This window comes from Acanthopagrus latus, chromosome 20 (assembly GCF_904848185.1).
Source record: "Acanthopagrus latus isolate v.2019 chromosome 20, fAcaLat1.1, whole genome shotgun sequence".
Classification (NCBI taxonomy): Eukaryota; Metazoa; Chordata; class Actinopteri; order Spariformes; family Sparidae; genus Acanthopagrus; species Acanthopagrus latus.
The window spans coordinates 19,561,293-19,577,800 of NC_051058.1; the positions used below are offsets into that span (position 1 = coordinate 19,561,293).

The 16,508-nt window shown below is 40.2% G+C and overlaps 2 protein-coding genes across 3 annotated transcripts in view; one reads left to right on the forward strand and one right to left on the reverse strand.

Annotated features, from left to right (window-relative positions):
- The window catches only part of skap1 (src kinase associated phosphoprotein 1), a 39,057-nt gene extending 33,688 nt beyond the window's left edge, over positions 1-5,369 (forward strand). The window contains exons 12-13 of the mRNA XM_037080963.1: positions 4,103-4,205; positions 4,548-5,369. Of these exons, the coding sequence (XP_036936858.1) occupies positions 4,103-4,195 (93 nt within the window). The 3' untranslated portion in view covers positions 4,196-4,205; positions 4,548-5,369. The remainder of the gene's footprint in view (positions 1-4,102; positions 4,206-4,547) is intronic.
- A 1,222-nt stretch (positions 5,370-6,591) lies between these two features.
- On the reverse strand, positions 6,592-15,782 carry snx11 (sorting nexin 11). 2 transcript variants are annotated; one of them, XM_037080948.1, is made up of 7 exons: positions 15,590-15,782; positions 14,228-14,267; positions 13,826-13,912; positions 12,415-12,515; positions 11,853-11,948; positions 11,531-11,755; positions 6,592-11,009 (listed from the first exon to the last, which is right to left on the reverse strand). In XM_037080948.1, the coding sequence occupies exons 2-7, from the start codon at positions 14,249-14,251 to the stop codon at positions 9,533-9,535; spliced, it is 2,010 nt and encodes a 669-aa protein (XP_036936843.1). In that variant the 5' UTR covers positions 14,252-14,267; positions 15,590-15,782; the 3' UTR covers positions 6,592-9,532. The 2 variants fall into 2 exon arrangements, with proteins under 2 accessions (XP_036936843.1, XP_036936844.1); XM_037080949.1 differs by having other exon boundaries at positions 14,228-14,375.
- Between the last annotated feature and the right edge of the window lie 726 nt (positions 15,783-16,508).

Genomic DNA, 16,508 nt, shown 5'->3' on the forward strand with positions numbered 1-16,508 from the left:
CTCACAGTTTCAGGTATTATTAGGTCATTTGTGAGCAGTGGGGAGAGCTCGCTAACCTGATAACGGGTTACAGATCACGGGGGCTTCTGTCTGGCCGAGGTGTCCATGTTTCTTTGTTAGAGTGACCAGTGATGGAGGAACTGCAGAGAGCTGCAGTGCATCTGATGCGTCTACGTTGAGAAGAAACGCAGAAAAAAAGACGGAGAGGATGCAAGCGGAAAGGCTGCTTCAGGAGAGATGGAAAGAGAGGAATAGGAGGAAAGGAGGGAGGGGGGTTGGAGATGGGGAAGGAGGGAGGGAGGGGAGATTGTAACACCCAGGCGGCGGGTTCAGCGGCAGGGCAATGAGAGACTTCCTGCGCTCCATCACGCCCAAGGCCTGCCTCAGTCAGCTGGTGGCCGAGGAAAGATGCCTCATGTGTCAGGCTTATTAGCACTCCCCCTAGTTTGTATGCATTTGGGATTGTGTGCCGAGTGTGTGTGTGTGTGTGTGTGTTTCATCTGGGAGCGTGTGTGTGTGTGTGTGTGTGTGTGTGTTTGGGGAATGGGAGAGAGGACTTGCAGTCAGAATCTCTGCAGAATTTTTTCCCACATAAAAAGCTGCATTTTCGTGAGAGAAAGGGACATTAACGCTGTGTTGTTGTTTAGGCACATGATGGCGGCGTGACGCGACACCTGCCTCACCCGTCGCCTTTTTCGCCGCATCCAACCAACCTCGACTCACCTTCTCCACGCTTCAGGCTTGGGTAGCTGTCAATCCGTCCTGCGGTCGGGAACATGAGCGATGGGCCTATCAGAATGCCACCATTAGCCAGCCCCCTGAGTGGTAAATAAACGATCGCGCCGGTACACTGCAGGTGTTGCCATGGCAACCCACTCTCAGTGCCAGCCCCGCCCACGCTCATTCCCCCGCTCACTCGGCGGAGGAGTCACCGGGAGGTCAGCGAGTCAACGCGCCGCAGCCGCCACGACACGGCGCTGTTTGGCCCCCCCCCTCCCTCTGCTCCCATACAGAGTCGATTTGATCTGCGTCCAGGTTGCAGCAAACACAGCGTCTGATGTGTGTCACCTCTCACACTGTGCATCCTGCTGCATCTCGTTAATGAGCGAAAACCAGACATTTCCCCGAACTCAGGGATGCCTGATTTTTCTCTCCCCAGAGCATCGTCTGTTTTAAATGAATAATAAACAACTTGTCCAATCATTCACGCGGCAACAATGAGCTGAAATATGCCTTCGCTTTGCCCCAACCTTATCATTTCAGAGCTCCACGTGAAAACAAATCAACCTAAAAGACCAAAAGAGGAAAACAAACAGAAGGAAGAGGACATTGAGGAGTTAGCATAGTTTTTGTCATTTGGATAATTTACTCTCGACGCCTCTTGGAATGTCCCTATTACAGCAGGTGTACTCTGGATGAACCCATTTCAAGTATGAGGAAGATGGACTCTGCACGCCTGACAGACTTCCACTGCCATTGGCACCCACTCTGTGATGTAGCAGTTGTATTAAAATGGCGGCGCTGATAATCCAAAAGACCTTTCTGAGGGAGAATTTGAGACCGACTGCACAGATGGGCCACGGAGATAAATAAAACTCTCTGTCACTACGGTTGGTGGAATAGTGCTGCGACGCCCCCAAGGGAGAGAAAAACTGTTTCGCTCCCTCTCTCCGAAGCCTCCCCCCGTCCGTCTGTCTCCCCTCTCCACCTCCTCTGTTCACGAATGGGAACCAGAGCCAGCTTTCCGCAACCGGGCTTTTCCCTTCCACGGTCTTATGGGGAGCATAAAAAGGCCATTTCGGACTTAACTTTCCCCCACGTTATGAGCTCAAACACACCCTGAATTGCCAGTCAGAGTTTGTCACAGAGCCAAGCAAACTGGAATATCCCAGTCAGGGCTGTCAGTGAGGTTCGATGGACAATCTGCTTATTGTGGGTACCTGTTTGCGCTGTAAGAACACTTGAGTCTTGTCGTTTATCACTTTCTAAGCGATTCATTCGTCCTTGCTGTCCAAACAGCGCTCATTAGCTGCAGGCCTCATTCCTCTGGCTGGACAGAGGTGTCAGGTCCGGATGATAGGCTGAACCTTTGACAAAACGCCATCCGTCATGTCGGAGCATGTGTCTGTTTTCACAACTTGTACCTGCAAGAGCAAGAAGTCTGATTCTAATCTGAGACATGCAAGCTATCTACAGAGAGAACACCAAACTTTTATGTGCGCGTGTTTGCTTACACATGCTTGCATGTACGTCGTATGTGCTTGTGTGTAGCTGAGCGTTTTATCTTCCCCTCAGTGCCGAGATAAAACGTTCACGCAGCCGTTCTCAATCTGCTGCAGAACAGAGGGGAGATGAGTGGCCGGGCTCTTCGTTCCATCAGGGCAGGAAAATGACGGCCGGCTGGTGCCTCCTCTGCTGGGCTTTAACTCCCCTCTGGTCTCTGGCCAAATATTGATCTACTACAGATCTAGTTAGAGCCCAACTGCTGTGATCAGGGGATCAGATGGTTTTAATTGTGATTTAAGTTCCTAAAACGCTTAAAGCTCTTCAACAAATACATGAAACATGAAGAGTGAATGAAAGATTTTGCTATTTCAGTCAAAATTAAGTTTTTAGCTTAAGAAAAACATGTTTTTGATTCTTTTTGGGCCACAGCTATAGACTCTTTTCAGAGAATGTCTTGATTATTTAAACAAATAACAGATTAATTGTGCATGCAGGGGTATAAAAATTGTGTCCAACATGGATTTGACTCTTTCAGTCACAATTATTTACAACATAAGTTAAAATCAATAAAAGCAACATAATAGATTTAGTCAAATCTTACACTGAGTCTGTATTTTAAAGAGTGACATTTATTGTCATGGTTAAATTAAAGGCTTAAATGACAGCAGTTGAGTGTATTATATTTTTAACATTATCTTGTTTTAGCTCCCAAATTATTTCTAAATTAATTTGGTCAAAACTAAAGCGTTTATTTTGTTTCTTAACTACATAAATAGAAATCGGGTGGAAGATATTTTTTTATTTATTCATTCATTTAATCAATCAGAACTTTTCAAATGGATGCAATGTCTGTAAATGCCGACTAGATGTACCAGAAAATGCAAAATAACACTGCATATTCCTCTTTGTTGAGGTCTTATTTATTTTTATTGTTGAAAAGGGAAAGTGTGCATTCATCAGTGCCTCTAACCAAGACTGTTACTTTGTGATATGGAAAAAGAGGAAAAAAACATTGTATGAGGTCTGATGAAATTATTGCGACAAGAAAGAAAAAGCATAATAATGCATCAATTTAAAAAAATATAATAATTATTCTTTTAAAAAGTGATGGGGAGAAAATTGGTCGTTTCAAACAGGGGACATGTCCAAAGGGTCCGCAGTGTAAGTGATTCAAATAAATGTAAATGTGAGCAGAATGGCTAGTTTTCATCGGCAGTCCCTTCAGCTGATGTTACTGAGCAACCTAGAATGAATAAAAATATAAAACAACAGGTACAGAAGTTAAAAAAACATACCACGCTGTGATGAAAAGCTGATATATTACAGGTAAATAACATGGGATGAAACAGGAGGATGAAAACAGTGTCAGTGTCCCAACAAGCAGCAGTAACATGCGTCTAATATGTGACCCACACTAACGTTTGTATGAATAGAAAAGTCTGATCCTGATTCTTTTAATCACAGAACAGAAATTAACTTGTTCTAATTAGTCTGGAAAACAGGCCGGCTGTTGTTTTATTTTCGACGCTCACTGTCTCGATTGTCTTGTTTACTGTTTCCTCCCTGGAGGCTAATGCACCCAAATGTCTGTTAGAATATTGTGCGCGGCTGTTTTGCAGGTTGGATCGAGACTCTCCCAGACTGTCTTTACCGAAGCTGAGTTTATACGATATGAGAGAGGATTTTTAACCTTATTTCAGTGGACGCTGTAAGGAAAACGGGACTGCGTTTAATTGCAGTTCAAATCATTTTAATGGGTGTCCTAATGTTAATAATATGAGACAAACAGTACACTGAAATCAAATAAAAGTGTGGGTCCTTGTCCTCGGACCCCTTTGAGACTCGCAGCTTGTTTATTTGTTCATTTTGGGTGCAGGAGTACAACATCCACGGCTGGTGGGTCGGCGAGCTGAACGGCACCGTGGGTATCGTCCCCAAGGACTTCCTGCAACCTGCCTACATCCTCTGAGCTCCAACAGGTACCAAGGCACTCTCTTATCATCAGCATTATGGACCATTACTGTGGCCTAATACACAGGAACGGTCCCCCTGGTACTCATCCAGATTGCCATTGAGGTATATTCAGTCGTTGACCTGCCATTTATGGCATCTGCTGGCTGGAAGAAGTACTGCATAAAGCAATCTGAACGGTGCAATGGGCAATGGGTGAGGATAAATATGTGCAACAAAAGCATGATTACAGCGTCAGTTGTCCTATTTAAGAAAATGATTCCCTAATACTGTTAGATAGGCACAGCTTAAAATGAACACTGAATTATTAATGCGTGTTTCTCTGATAGTGTTTTCTTTTTCTTCTACAGCGCTGCTGCTGCTGCTGCTGACACATCCGGCCATGAGTTTCACAGACGGCCCTGTCAGATAATCTTTTACTGATTACTCTGTAAATTATATCATTTAAATGTGCTGCAGTAGTACTTATCCCTGCACACTATAAACCACTGGTAAAGGTCCTACTGACAATATTGATATGCAAACTAGAGCTGAAAGAATTAGTCGATTTATCAGTTAGTCAGTCGACAGAAAATTAAGTGACAACTGATTGAATCAAATGATAAGTGATAAACATTTAGCTGTTTATTTTGGTTCAGATCTCTGTTCTGGACATTTATGCAAATCAGTGCATATTTAATCCGATAGCCTTATTAATACGTTTAAACATTAAATATCAGAAATCATGCAATGCAAAAAATCACTGTCTTAATTTAATCTATCAGCTTAATGTTTCATATTTTACCCCATTCGCCATTTTTTGTCTAAAAATGTGTGTAATTTACACATCTTTAAAGGTGATTTCTCATAAACTCACAGCACTCACACACACCTTTCCAGTTTTATTCCTGTCTATACTTTTTTTTTTACAAAGGGGTTTGTTCATGTATCTTTCATAACCTGATTGGGGGAGTATGTTATTATGAAAATTGATTTTCTAATGGCTGTTGACATCATTTTCTAATTCAGTTAGGTTTATTTATTATGCTCTCTGATTTTTTATGTGTATATGGTAATTATAAAATAAAAAACAACCTCAACATTACTTTAATAACAGTTTAAGACAGACATTTAACAGGAAAGTGCGTCAGATCATCACTAATAATAAAGAATTTTAAACATACCACACCTCACATCACAGGAATCAGGATTTATTTTAACAGAGCTTTACTAGAAGGTATGAAAGATATTTGGGCGCGTTACCTCCGTCCTGATGGTAACAACCCATGTTCACGGGAGAGAAGACGTGATTCATAACTGAGGACTGCCCGTTCTTTTCCTGCCAGCCTGGTCGCACAAAGCAGTTACATACATATGTGTTGTTGTTGACCCACAATGTAGCTGGAAATATGAACCATCATACTGAGTTTTGTCTTGTTATCTACAGACAGTAAAAAAAAAAAAAAATACAAGGTGACGACGCAGATAGTCAAAGACAAATGAACAATAATTCATTCCACTCCCAACTTATATTTACTAGTCAGTATAAATGTTTATGCTGTTCACCTGTAGTGCCTGGACTCAAGTCAAAGCCTCTCAAATAGGAGAATGTGCTGCTTTCCTCTGTTTTATATCATTTTACATTTAATATTTAGGGTTTTTTTGAGTGACAGTTGAACTAAAATTGTAATTTGAAGACATTGTTGTGGGTTCTGGTAAATTATGACAGGACATTTTTGTACAAACTTGAGACTAAACAATTGATTAATCAGAAAATGAACAACATGATACATCTGTTAATTTGATCCCTCATGCATATTTATAAATTCACTGGTTAAAATGAGCAACTTCCAGATAATTACTGATTTATTTTCCTTGTTATTTCCCTGGCATGCATTGAAAAAGAAGATATGTTCAATATGTAAAATATTTCAAATTACAGTGTGTCTGGAGTATAACAGAAATCTAGGGATGCATGAAATGTGAAGAAAATATCACTTTTTTTTTTTTTTTTTTTTACATGTTCAGTGAAAAAACTATTAAAATCATGATGATGTGACATGTTTTGGGGTCCGTACCAAACAAACATGTTTTTCTATGTCTGAGAACAAGATTTGTAGGCCAGGACATCATTATAACGTCATTCTGTCACACATTTTACCTTTATCACAAATATCCAGCTTCTGTGATTTGGATTTTGCGATTGGCCGTACTGTGCTTGATTGTGCAGCCCTGCTGAAAATGTTTAAATAGCTCTGGCTTGTGTCTGATTTGTCAGTTGAAATTCGGTGAAAAGAAGCTTGTTTCGTTTTCAACCACTAGGTGGCAGGATTGCTCCAATATCTTATCCAATACCGTGAGATGTGTTTGGTAAGACATCAACCACACAGGAACAAACAGTCGAATGTAACACAGTACAGAGGAAAAAACATTTATTTGAAATAAAATTAGATTACATGGACACAGTCACTCAGGTTGTTATCATTGCCCTTGTAGATCCACGTTATAAAATCTGTCTCCTTAGAAAGCGGGGGCTTCGCCTCTAATAAACATTATTTTAAAAAACTTTTTGAAAGCAACAAAATGAAACTAGTCGTTTACAGTGTACAAAGAAAGCAAACCCAGAACTCTACTATCCACCTACTAGATCCCATATCTGTGACACGGGATGATCAACATGGCTCATTTCTACGTGCAATGGCACAATAAACTCTGGGTCCCTTTTTAAAAAGAAAAAAAAACCAAGACATTAAAACAACAAGCAGCATCAGTAGTGTGTGGAACAAAATGTGGAGGTCAAAATGCAGCCAGTTTAAACAAGTCTCAGACTAACTGATGTTACGGCTGTGGTTTAACAAAAATAACCTCAGCTCACCTTCACCAGCCGTGGTGAGAAAAGAGAAGGCTTTTTTTTTTTTTGTTCTAGAAGTAATAAAGCTCCAAACATGAAATAAATAACCTGTTAAAAAAAAAAAAGCCTAACACATGAAACAGTGTTAAAGCTTAGTGTATATAAACATGATGTTGACATCAACCTGTGAATCATCAGTTTCCTTTTTGATCAATAAAAGAGCAGAACGTGATGCAGAAATTACCCAAATTCACAAATTTACAGGGGTTCCAACATTAATAATTTACCGTTCTGATTTCATTTACAGGCCAAATATTCATCTGTACTTTGTCGGGCCAAAATATCTGTTCTTGTCCCTCTGTGATAATAAATATCAAGATTCACAGGGATACATGATGAAGTAGTTTTTACGGGTTTCACATTGAGCGAGGCTGTAAGTGAGAGCAGGAACAGCAGCGTGGGATTCTCCAGCGAGTTTAAAACAATGTCCACATGTACGCTGAAACAGTTTTTGGTTCCGTCGACACTGTACAGAGATTTCAGTGTAAGAAAATCCACGGCTCTAAAACTTTAACCACAGCAGACAAATTAAATGGATATCTGTCAAAGTTAGTCTTTTTTAAATGTAATTCCCTCTTTTTTTCTTACTGTCCCTTTGAGAGCCGAGTACTGTCACAGGACTTCTCTCGCATTTTTCTAAATATTGTTTTCATAAGAATTTAATTAAATGGTTCAGGAGATTTGTGTTCAAATCTGCCTTTAGAGAAATTAATTGAATGTTTTGAAGATTTTGTATTTTGTAAAGTAGCATCAGACGACCTCCCCATCCTCCAGCGTCGCGGATATCAATACAGGACAGAACACAATTTCTTTTCGGTCTATAAAAGAGTTGTGAACGCAGATAGAAATGGTGCCAGACTGCCGACCTGATTAACCTCCCTTTTCCCGGGAGATTTCGTGCCTAGTGCAAATTGTATAGTGAAAGCGAGGCTTATAGGGAACTAATCTAAACGCGGATGGTTTCATTATTCTACAACCATTACATCTGTGCAATCAACATTTACTTTATAATGAAACGTTAAAGCACAAAACTACAAAGGAGAAGAAGAGATGAGAAAAAAAAAGAAACTTTCCTGTTTTAAAAACCCTTCTTAGCCATTCGAGTACAGATTTCTGATGTGCATCTGAATATATTACGTCCCTGTGCTGGTCTCATTCAGTACTCGGTCAGCAGAGGTCAGAAGCAGTGTGTCCGTAAAAGACACCAAAACACAGTAGAGACCCGGCGTAGTTTCTGATCACATGATTGTTCTGATACAAACATTATAGCCTGTAGATATTTACTCACCAAACATCCACAGGAAAGGGAATGTATTGAAAGACTGATCTCAGTTTACCTATTTTTTTTTTTTTAAATTAATATCAGGTCATTCAAATAAAGATTGATTTGAATTGGAAAATCTATTTTTTATCCTACCCCTTGTTCCTTTGCTGCCACACAATGTGAAATACTCAAACTATTTTGGTTGGAATGAGAGCTGTGGATTTACATTGTTTTTCTCTTGACTGTCGGTTCAGACAGTAGGAACAATGTCAGTGACCAAAAACTCTTTTAAAGTGAATGTGAACATGAATAAACAATGTATATTCTGTAAAAAGGAGCACTATATAGTTTTGGAGAAGAAATTCAAAATCAGAATTTTGAATAGTTACAATATTAATGAGGTAATACTACAAACTTAGAAATGTTTGTTTTTCCATAACTGAATAAACAAGCTGTTTTCAGAGGAAAATAAAGCAGTAGAAAAACAGCAGTATGCAGTAAAAGAAGTACCATAAATGTCTACACAACAATAAAACCTTTAGTTCTTTGTACATGTGGATAAATTAACCCTATAGAGAATGTTTCCTTTTGTGAGCATGAGCACCATCTGCTGTTCCCAAAAGCAAATCATCACCCACAGCCAGAGAGGGAAAACAGTGCCGATGTTTAGTGTACCTGAGTGTAAATTAATGAGTTTTAAAATTAAATATAAACTGTTTTGTTAAAAGTTAGAATTACAACATGAGTGACTGCACAAAGTTTGAATTAAATGGTCTGTTTAACACATAAAATGCTTTTAGAGCTGCAACGAATAATCGATTAGTTGTCGACTATTTTGATAATCGATTCATCAGTGTGAGTAATTTGTTTAAGAAATTAAAATGATTTGATTCTAACTTCTTAAATGTGAATATTAAAATAATAATAATAATAATAATCTCTTGGGTTGTGGACAATAAAATATTTGAGGACATGAATTCAGTGACATTTTACCATTTTCTGACAATTTAGAGACCAAACAACTAATCAGTTACTCTGTGTTGCAGCCCTAACATGCCTCCGTACTTGGTCCAGAGACCAGGGTATAATGAGCAGATATTTTGTAAAACAACACTACTCGCAGTATGTACTCTGTTTATGTGCGTGTGATCACAAAGTGTAGGTGTCATTTAGCTGTGAAACTAACATGCCTCCAGCTCCCGAGTTTCCTCTGATGCCTCCAACGTCGGCGAGGACAGGACCTCCGGCTCCGTAAATTTACTGTCAGCTAATCCAGGTGAGCAGCTGGTCTCTATGATGCTGAAGTCACTATTTTCAGTCAAATCTCCAGCAGCTACAGTTGAGTTAAGGTCCACAGATTTACTGAATTCACTGATCTCGGTTGCATATTGCAGGTCCTCGTCCTCCTGAGTGGAAATGTCCTTTTCCACAGAACATCCATTCATGTGAAGGTCCAAAATGTTTCTGTTGGAGGCCTCTACTTCTGACCAGAGAGTGACCTCCACAGGAGACGTCTTCAGGAAGCCATTCGCAGCCTGGATGAAGTCCTCGGCCTCGTCACAGATGCTTTCTTCATCGCTGACCTTGACGATGCTCTCGTTGGAAGATGGCAGTGAACGACTGTCCTCGTCGCTCTCGTCTTTGGTCCCAACCAAATCCTCCTTTTGTGCAACTTGCATTTGGTCCTCTTGTTGAGCGCTATCATCGTCACTCCTTTCCACCTGTGGGACGCTGCAGGTCTCTTGCTTGATTTCTGACTCGAGCGGCGTCTCCTCTTTGCCCTCCGGTTTGACATTTTGTTGGTCATCTGGCTCTTTTTGCTCATCCGAGTTCTTATATTCCTCCAAACTGCTTACATCTTCAACATGACCGTCATTGCCACCAACATGTTTGATGACGTGATTTTCTATTACCTGATTCCCGGAGCAGACGTCTTCCAGAAGGTCATTGTCACTACTTTCCACCTGTGGGATGCTGTGACTCTCTTCCTGGTCTTTCGACTCAAGTGGTGTCACCTCTCTGATTTCAGATTCAACACTTTCTTTGTTGTCAGTCTCTTTTTGCTTGTCTGAGTTCTTGAATTGCTCCGGACAGCTGACATCTGCAGCGCCACTGATGCATTCGATGACATGATTTTCTAAAACCTGCTTCTCAGAGCAGACGTCTTCCAGAATGTCCCCCTGAGATCCGGTGTCGCTGTCCTTCAAATCTAAAATTGCCACAGAATTCAAGTTGTTTTCTAAAATCGCCCCCTCAGATCTTTCCCGTTGATCTGCTTTCTCCTCTGTGTCTGGATGAACAATGGTCCTTTCTCCTGCATCTAAAGTCAAAGTGCTCTCCTCCACCCCACTGTTCACCTCAAAGCCAGCCCCCATGGGTGAGTGCACCTCCACCGGTGTCTGTATCAGATAGCTCCTCTGCTGGGTTTGATCAGGGTCATCCGGGCCCTCGCCAAGAAAAAAGCTTGCCTCTGTCGGGCCGCAGTCCTCGAAAACAGCCTCTAGGTGGTTGTTCTTCTGGAGGACCTTTAATGAAGATTTCTCCTTGTGATGCAACTCAACTGTGTCCTTATCAGACACCTCCAGTAAACCTTCTAGGGGGTCAGAGTCAATACTTAAGGTCTCTTTAGTTTGTAGGCAAGGCTGATGAGGCGCTGGGCTGTGGAGGAAATAAAAAGAGTAAAGAGTTACTTACACAGTCATGATTTCAACAGAACAGGAACTTAGACTGTCTCACTTCAACAGTAAGACAGTCTACCTATTGTACCAGTACCTCTAAAGATCAATATTTAACACATCATTGTTTGTTCAGGCAGAACAAATAACAGGTTGTGGTTCTTATGCACAGACAGTAGACAGATTTTCATTCCTTTGGACGGAGCCAGACTAGATGTTTCCTCACATTTCCAGTCTTTATGTTAAATAAGTTAACTGGCTGAAGCTTTATTTTTATTGAACAGATTTGGGAGTGGTATCAAATCAACTGGAGGGAACTGGAGCCTAATTAGCGCTATGTGTACTATTTGAAGTTGCAACTGATAGTAATACAAGGGGGCTGAATCTTCGAGAATCAAAATCCAGCTATGCAGCACACTGTAGATCACGGCATTTGGCAAAAACCTTGAATGAGCAGAGGGGACAATGCAAAGGTGAAAGGTTACTTCCACATCAGCAGCTCACCTCTCCATGGACTCATACGAAATGGTCAAACTTGGCTCCTTGATGGAGTCGTCCTCCTGAGCCTGAGCGAAGCCCCGGTTGGACGAGGCGTAGGTGAGGATGGCGTCCGTCACGGTGTAGGGGGTGTGGCCCTGCACGCAGTCCTGGATGTGACCGACCGGCAGCTGAGTCTGCAGGAAGAGGTGGAGCTGGCTGTCTGACAGGCAGACCGTCATGTTCACCACTCTGCAGGACAGAGGTACGAAAAATACTTGTTATCAACTCAGCTTGCGTTACAAAATTGTAAATTCAGACACTTGTTTGACGAAGAATAAGAACTGACTTGTCCAAGAAGGCCTGAAGTCCTTTCCTTCTCCCCTCCAGGAAGTCCTCATTGCTGAAGGAGAAGAAGGACTTCCTTGGAAGGTCTGGGACAGGTCTAGAACAAAAAAATACTGGTTTCAATGAAATGTAGGTGTAAAGATTCCTTTAGAGCAGCTGTTCTTGAAGTAAGGCCTGGGGATTTCCAGGGGTTCTCCAGCTAAAAGGGGAACTTACTTTTGCAATAACAGAATGTATAACTGTTTTGTACTGGGTTGCACACACTTTCTCTAGGAAAACTTCATCATACTAAAGGGGGTTTCCTGGGACAAATTTCTATCTAATGTGGTTTTGTGGTTAATCTATGTCAGCTTACTAGAACCACTGCTTAAGAAAATAATACTGATCTCTTAGTTGATATAACAAACATTTTTAATCAAATGAGACAATTTTAAAGACGTCTTCATTTTTGGGGACATTAATGATGTAAATGCTCCACTGTGGTCACCGGCTAGTTGCTAACTGTGCCTGTCTGCCTTCGTTTCTGGCCTGAGATGAACTAACTCAGGACGAGCTCAACTTACACCAGACCAGAATTCTTCTGAAGCTTCTTCTTCAGCCAGGCAAACTCGCTGTAACGCCGACGCACGCATGACGTCTTGGCTGTGAAGGCTTTACTGTTGGTCTGGGAATAAAAAAAACAAAAAAAAAACCAACAACATAAGATACAGTCAACAAAGCTGGATTATACAGAGCTAGTTTATATTGTTACAGCTTGATATACATATAGTTCTCAGTAGACTCCATCACACATAGATCATCTTGCTGGAGCAATTGTTTATTAATCGACAGCTGACAATAATTCCCAACAAATAAACATTTGCTATAACATTACAGTGCCCAGCTGTTATAAAAATATAGTGCAAAAATGATCTGATTCCTGTTTCTTTTCTCCTCCTCCTCTCACAGTAAACTGAACATCTAATTTTCTGACAATTTGTTCATTCCATAATTAACTGGGAGCCATCCTGAACCTTAGTGCGCAACTAAAGCATTACATCACATGCCAGACGTGTTCCAGCGATGTGTGACAGTCCACTGGTGTCTGCGTGGCAAGCTATCATCTGACAGGCCGTAATCAATTACAAACAGTGCTGGTTCGGTGAATGTGACTAAAAGCAGAAGAACAAATTTCATCTGAGGATTTAAGTCCTCTAAAGCAACACTACAGCTAAAATACTTATTATTCAGGCGTATTGTTATTGCTGCACCTGATAATTCTGTTGTTCGCTACTTGATAGAACTTTCTGGGTTTCTAATTTTAACACTGAAGAGGAAATAGCATATTGACGACAAATACAATTATGTAAGATCATGTGAGGTTCTTGTGATTGTAGTCAATTTCATGAGTCAACATTCACTCGTCACATCTGTCTAGGCACGGAGCTTTGCTGACACAGCATTCTCCAACACAGGCTGCTGCCCAGACAACAACAACAACTCCTGTCCAAACAAAGCACAAGCAATCTGCTGCACACTCAGTGGTTTGTAAAGATTGGGGTCAGGTTAAGTGAAAACTAAGAAAGAGTCTTCTAGTATTCTGGTGGTGGTATATCCAGGATATTTAATCCTATTACCCTCAAAAGTATTTGTAGTATGAGTCAGACGTGAGAGAAAACCTCAAGTTTGTAGATTAGTGTCAAAAAGTAGAACAGTATGATTCTAATCTGGCGAGAAATTCTTTCTTTATATCATGAAATAGTCTAATTTTAAGGCAGGCTAGTTTATTTTTGTGGCACTTTTTAAACACAAAGTCAAATGAAAAAATAATTTTATTAATCAGAGCCCCAGGGTTTGACTGTTGTTGTTGCACATGCACAAAAATGTGTCTAGTCCAAAAAGTTGTCATCGATCGACTAAACAGATAATCCAGTAGTGTTCCAATCGCACATTAAATGTGATCGTGTGTATTGTAATTTAAGTGTTAATACTCACATGTAGGAATATTTTATAATCCACATATGAATTCCACGAGCCTTCGTTCTGAATGCGGGGATCTTGGACCCGCACGGCAATAAACTCCTGAAGGACAGAAACAGAGACACCGTGTCGCAAGTTCAAATAAAACAAACTGCCGTGACATTTACGACTGTGTGTGTGTTTTACTGTGTCGCAGTCAGACAATTAGATAGAGATCTAGAGTACAATAAATTAGTTTATTAGACCTGAGAAATGCAACTTATTCTTAGAAAAGCGGTTCCTCTAATGTATTTAAACATAAAAGGAGGTATTGTTCTTTGACATTTGTTCAAGTTTAAAAAGAAGGAGCTGGAAAGTTTCACAAATGAGCGATCTCACGTTTGAAATGTACATTTTGCAATTAAATGGATGACTTACATCTTCTTCTTGGTTGCTGATCATCCTACCGAGTGCTGCACTGCAAAGGCAGGAGAGGAGAGTTCAAGCAGACAGGATCAAAAGCTCAAACCGTGCACATCCTCATTTGTGTTGGCATGACTGGATGACTCATCTTCTAAGAGGGAAACTGGTCAGCAAAAATCACTGAGTCATTCTCGCAGGCATTTCTCTTTCCTGCTCAGCGGAGCTAAGAACTCTGACTCTTGAGAGCTATTTCAACAGAGTAACAAGAAGTCCCCTTTCCTGGATTCATGGTAGCTTGTTATGTCTCTTTATTGCTTTGTAAAATTATTCTTTAGTGGCCAATAAATCATTTTAAGTCACTTGTCATAAACTAGTGAAAGGACTGACATTTGCCAATTAGGGCTCCAACTAACAAGCATTACAACTACTGATTTTTTTTTTTATATAAAATGTCAGAAGATGAGGAAAAAGATATCCAAGGAAATGTCTCAAAATTGCCTTTTTTTATGACTATGGTAGAGCGGCAACAAAAAGTTGATTAATCAATGTAAGTAATTAATCGCCAAGTCATTTCTTACAAGAAAATGTCAAACATTTGCTCCAGCTTCTTAAATGTCACAATTTGCTGCTTTTCTTTGTCATTCATGACAGTAAACAAAGAGTTTTTGAGTTTTGGGCTGTTGGTTGGATGAAAGACATCACTCTGGGCTTTAGAAGACTGTGATGAGCATTTTTGACTGTTTCATAGACTAAATCAATAATCATGAAAATAATCAATGATGACATAATTATGATGCGATAATCCTCACATTTAAGAACACAGAACCAGAGAACATTTGGTATTTCTTCTTGCTAAATAACAGAAACGATTAATTAATTGTCAAAATAGGTAGTAATTGATTTTCTGATAATCGACTAATCGTTTCATCACCAGTGAAACTACACGGACGTCAGACAGAAAGCAGAAAATGCGGATCACCGATAACACGCAGAAACCAACTACCATCTCTCTCATTCACTCTTAACCACAGTCACAAACACTAAACAGATATTCCTCCATTAAAAACAGACAAAGTCTTCAAACCTGAGTGAGTTTAAATTTCTGTTAAAACCGTCAGAAACATCACAAATCGACCAGCGTCTGAATAATGTCAATCGACCACTCCCCTTCTCTCTGTGTGAACATACTCAGAGTTATATCGGATAAAATAAAAACATGGAGCACTCTCACTGACTGACACACTTCACATGTCCCGGTAGGTCGCGTACTTCCTACAGGACAGTTATGTTAGTTGTCTGGCCTGAGTGATAACACTTCTAAACAACTCGCCACAGGAAACATTAGCTCAAAGCTAATTTAAATCGACAACTACTTACTTTCATGAGGCGTGTGTTTGTTCCTGTGGTACTATCCAGCCGGCTGCTGTCGATGTTCTCCTGCTCGTCGGTGTTTTTTGTTTTATTTAAGCTCCAAATCCTCAAACACTGAGGCTTGTTTTTCCCAACACCTCCTATCTCCATTTAGCAAGTCACAAGCGCCGCGAACGTCACACCGTGACGAGCATACTTCCGGGTGTGCGCGCGCGGTCGTCGGTAAAGGACGGAAGGGGGTGTGTGACTTTTCAAATTAAATTAAAAATATAAAAATATTTATTATATTATATAAATATGTTTATATTATATTATATTATGGATTTTTTAAATACAGAAACCCGATTAACGTCAAAAAAACTAATATGCAGTTCAAAAATAAAACAATAACTGTGCTAAAAATGATCTTTTAGCAGGTGGCTGAAATGTAGTTAAAGCTGAAAATATTGAGTAACTGTTACAAAAAAAAAAAGAGGCTATGGTAAGCTGAAGTGCTTAGATGTTAAGTCGAAATATATGACAGCCTATAAAGTCATAAATGTGTGTGTGCGTGTGTGTGTGTGTGTGATATACACACTGGGAGGATATATCATCATCATACAACAGGTGTCTGATTTTTGCCAGTGGTCCGCTATTAAGTTTTACCCCTCCAAAAGAAAAGGTTTGAGCAGCCTTGATGTAGATTTAGGTGTTCAGTATTTCAGTGAATCCTTACCAATACCAGATTTCAGGTTGAGACCTCTAACAAACACTGACATTGTCAAGTCACATTTACAATTATAAAAAAAATATATGATCGAACCTGTCTATTGGTTAACGATTGTCCATATGTTTACTGATTGATCACATGTGGGTAAGGATGAATGTAAAAGTAAATTAAAAAGGAGCAACATAGTCAAAAAATATTTTCCACTGGTCACATTAT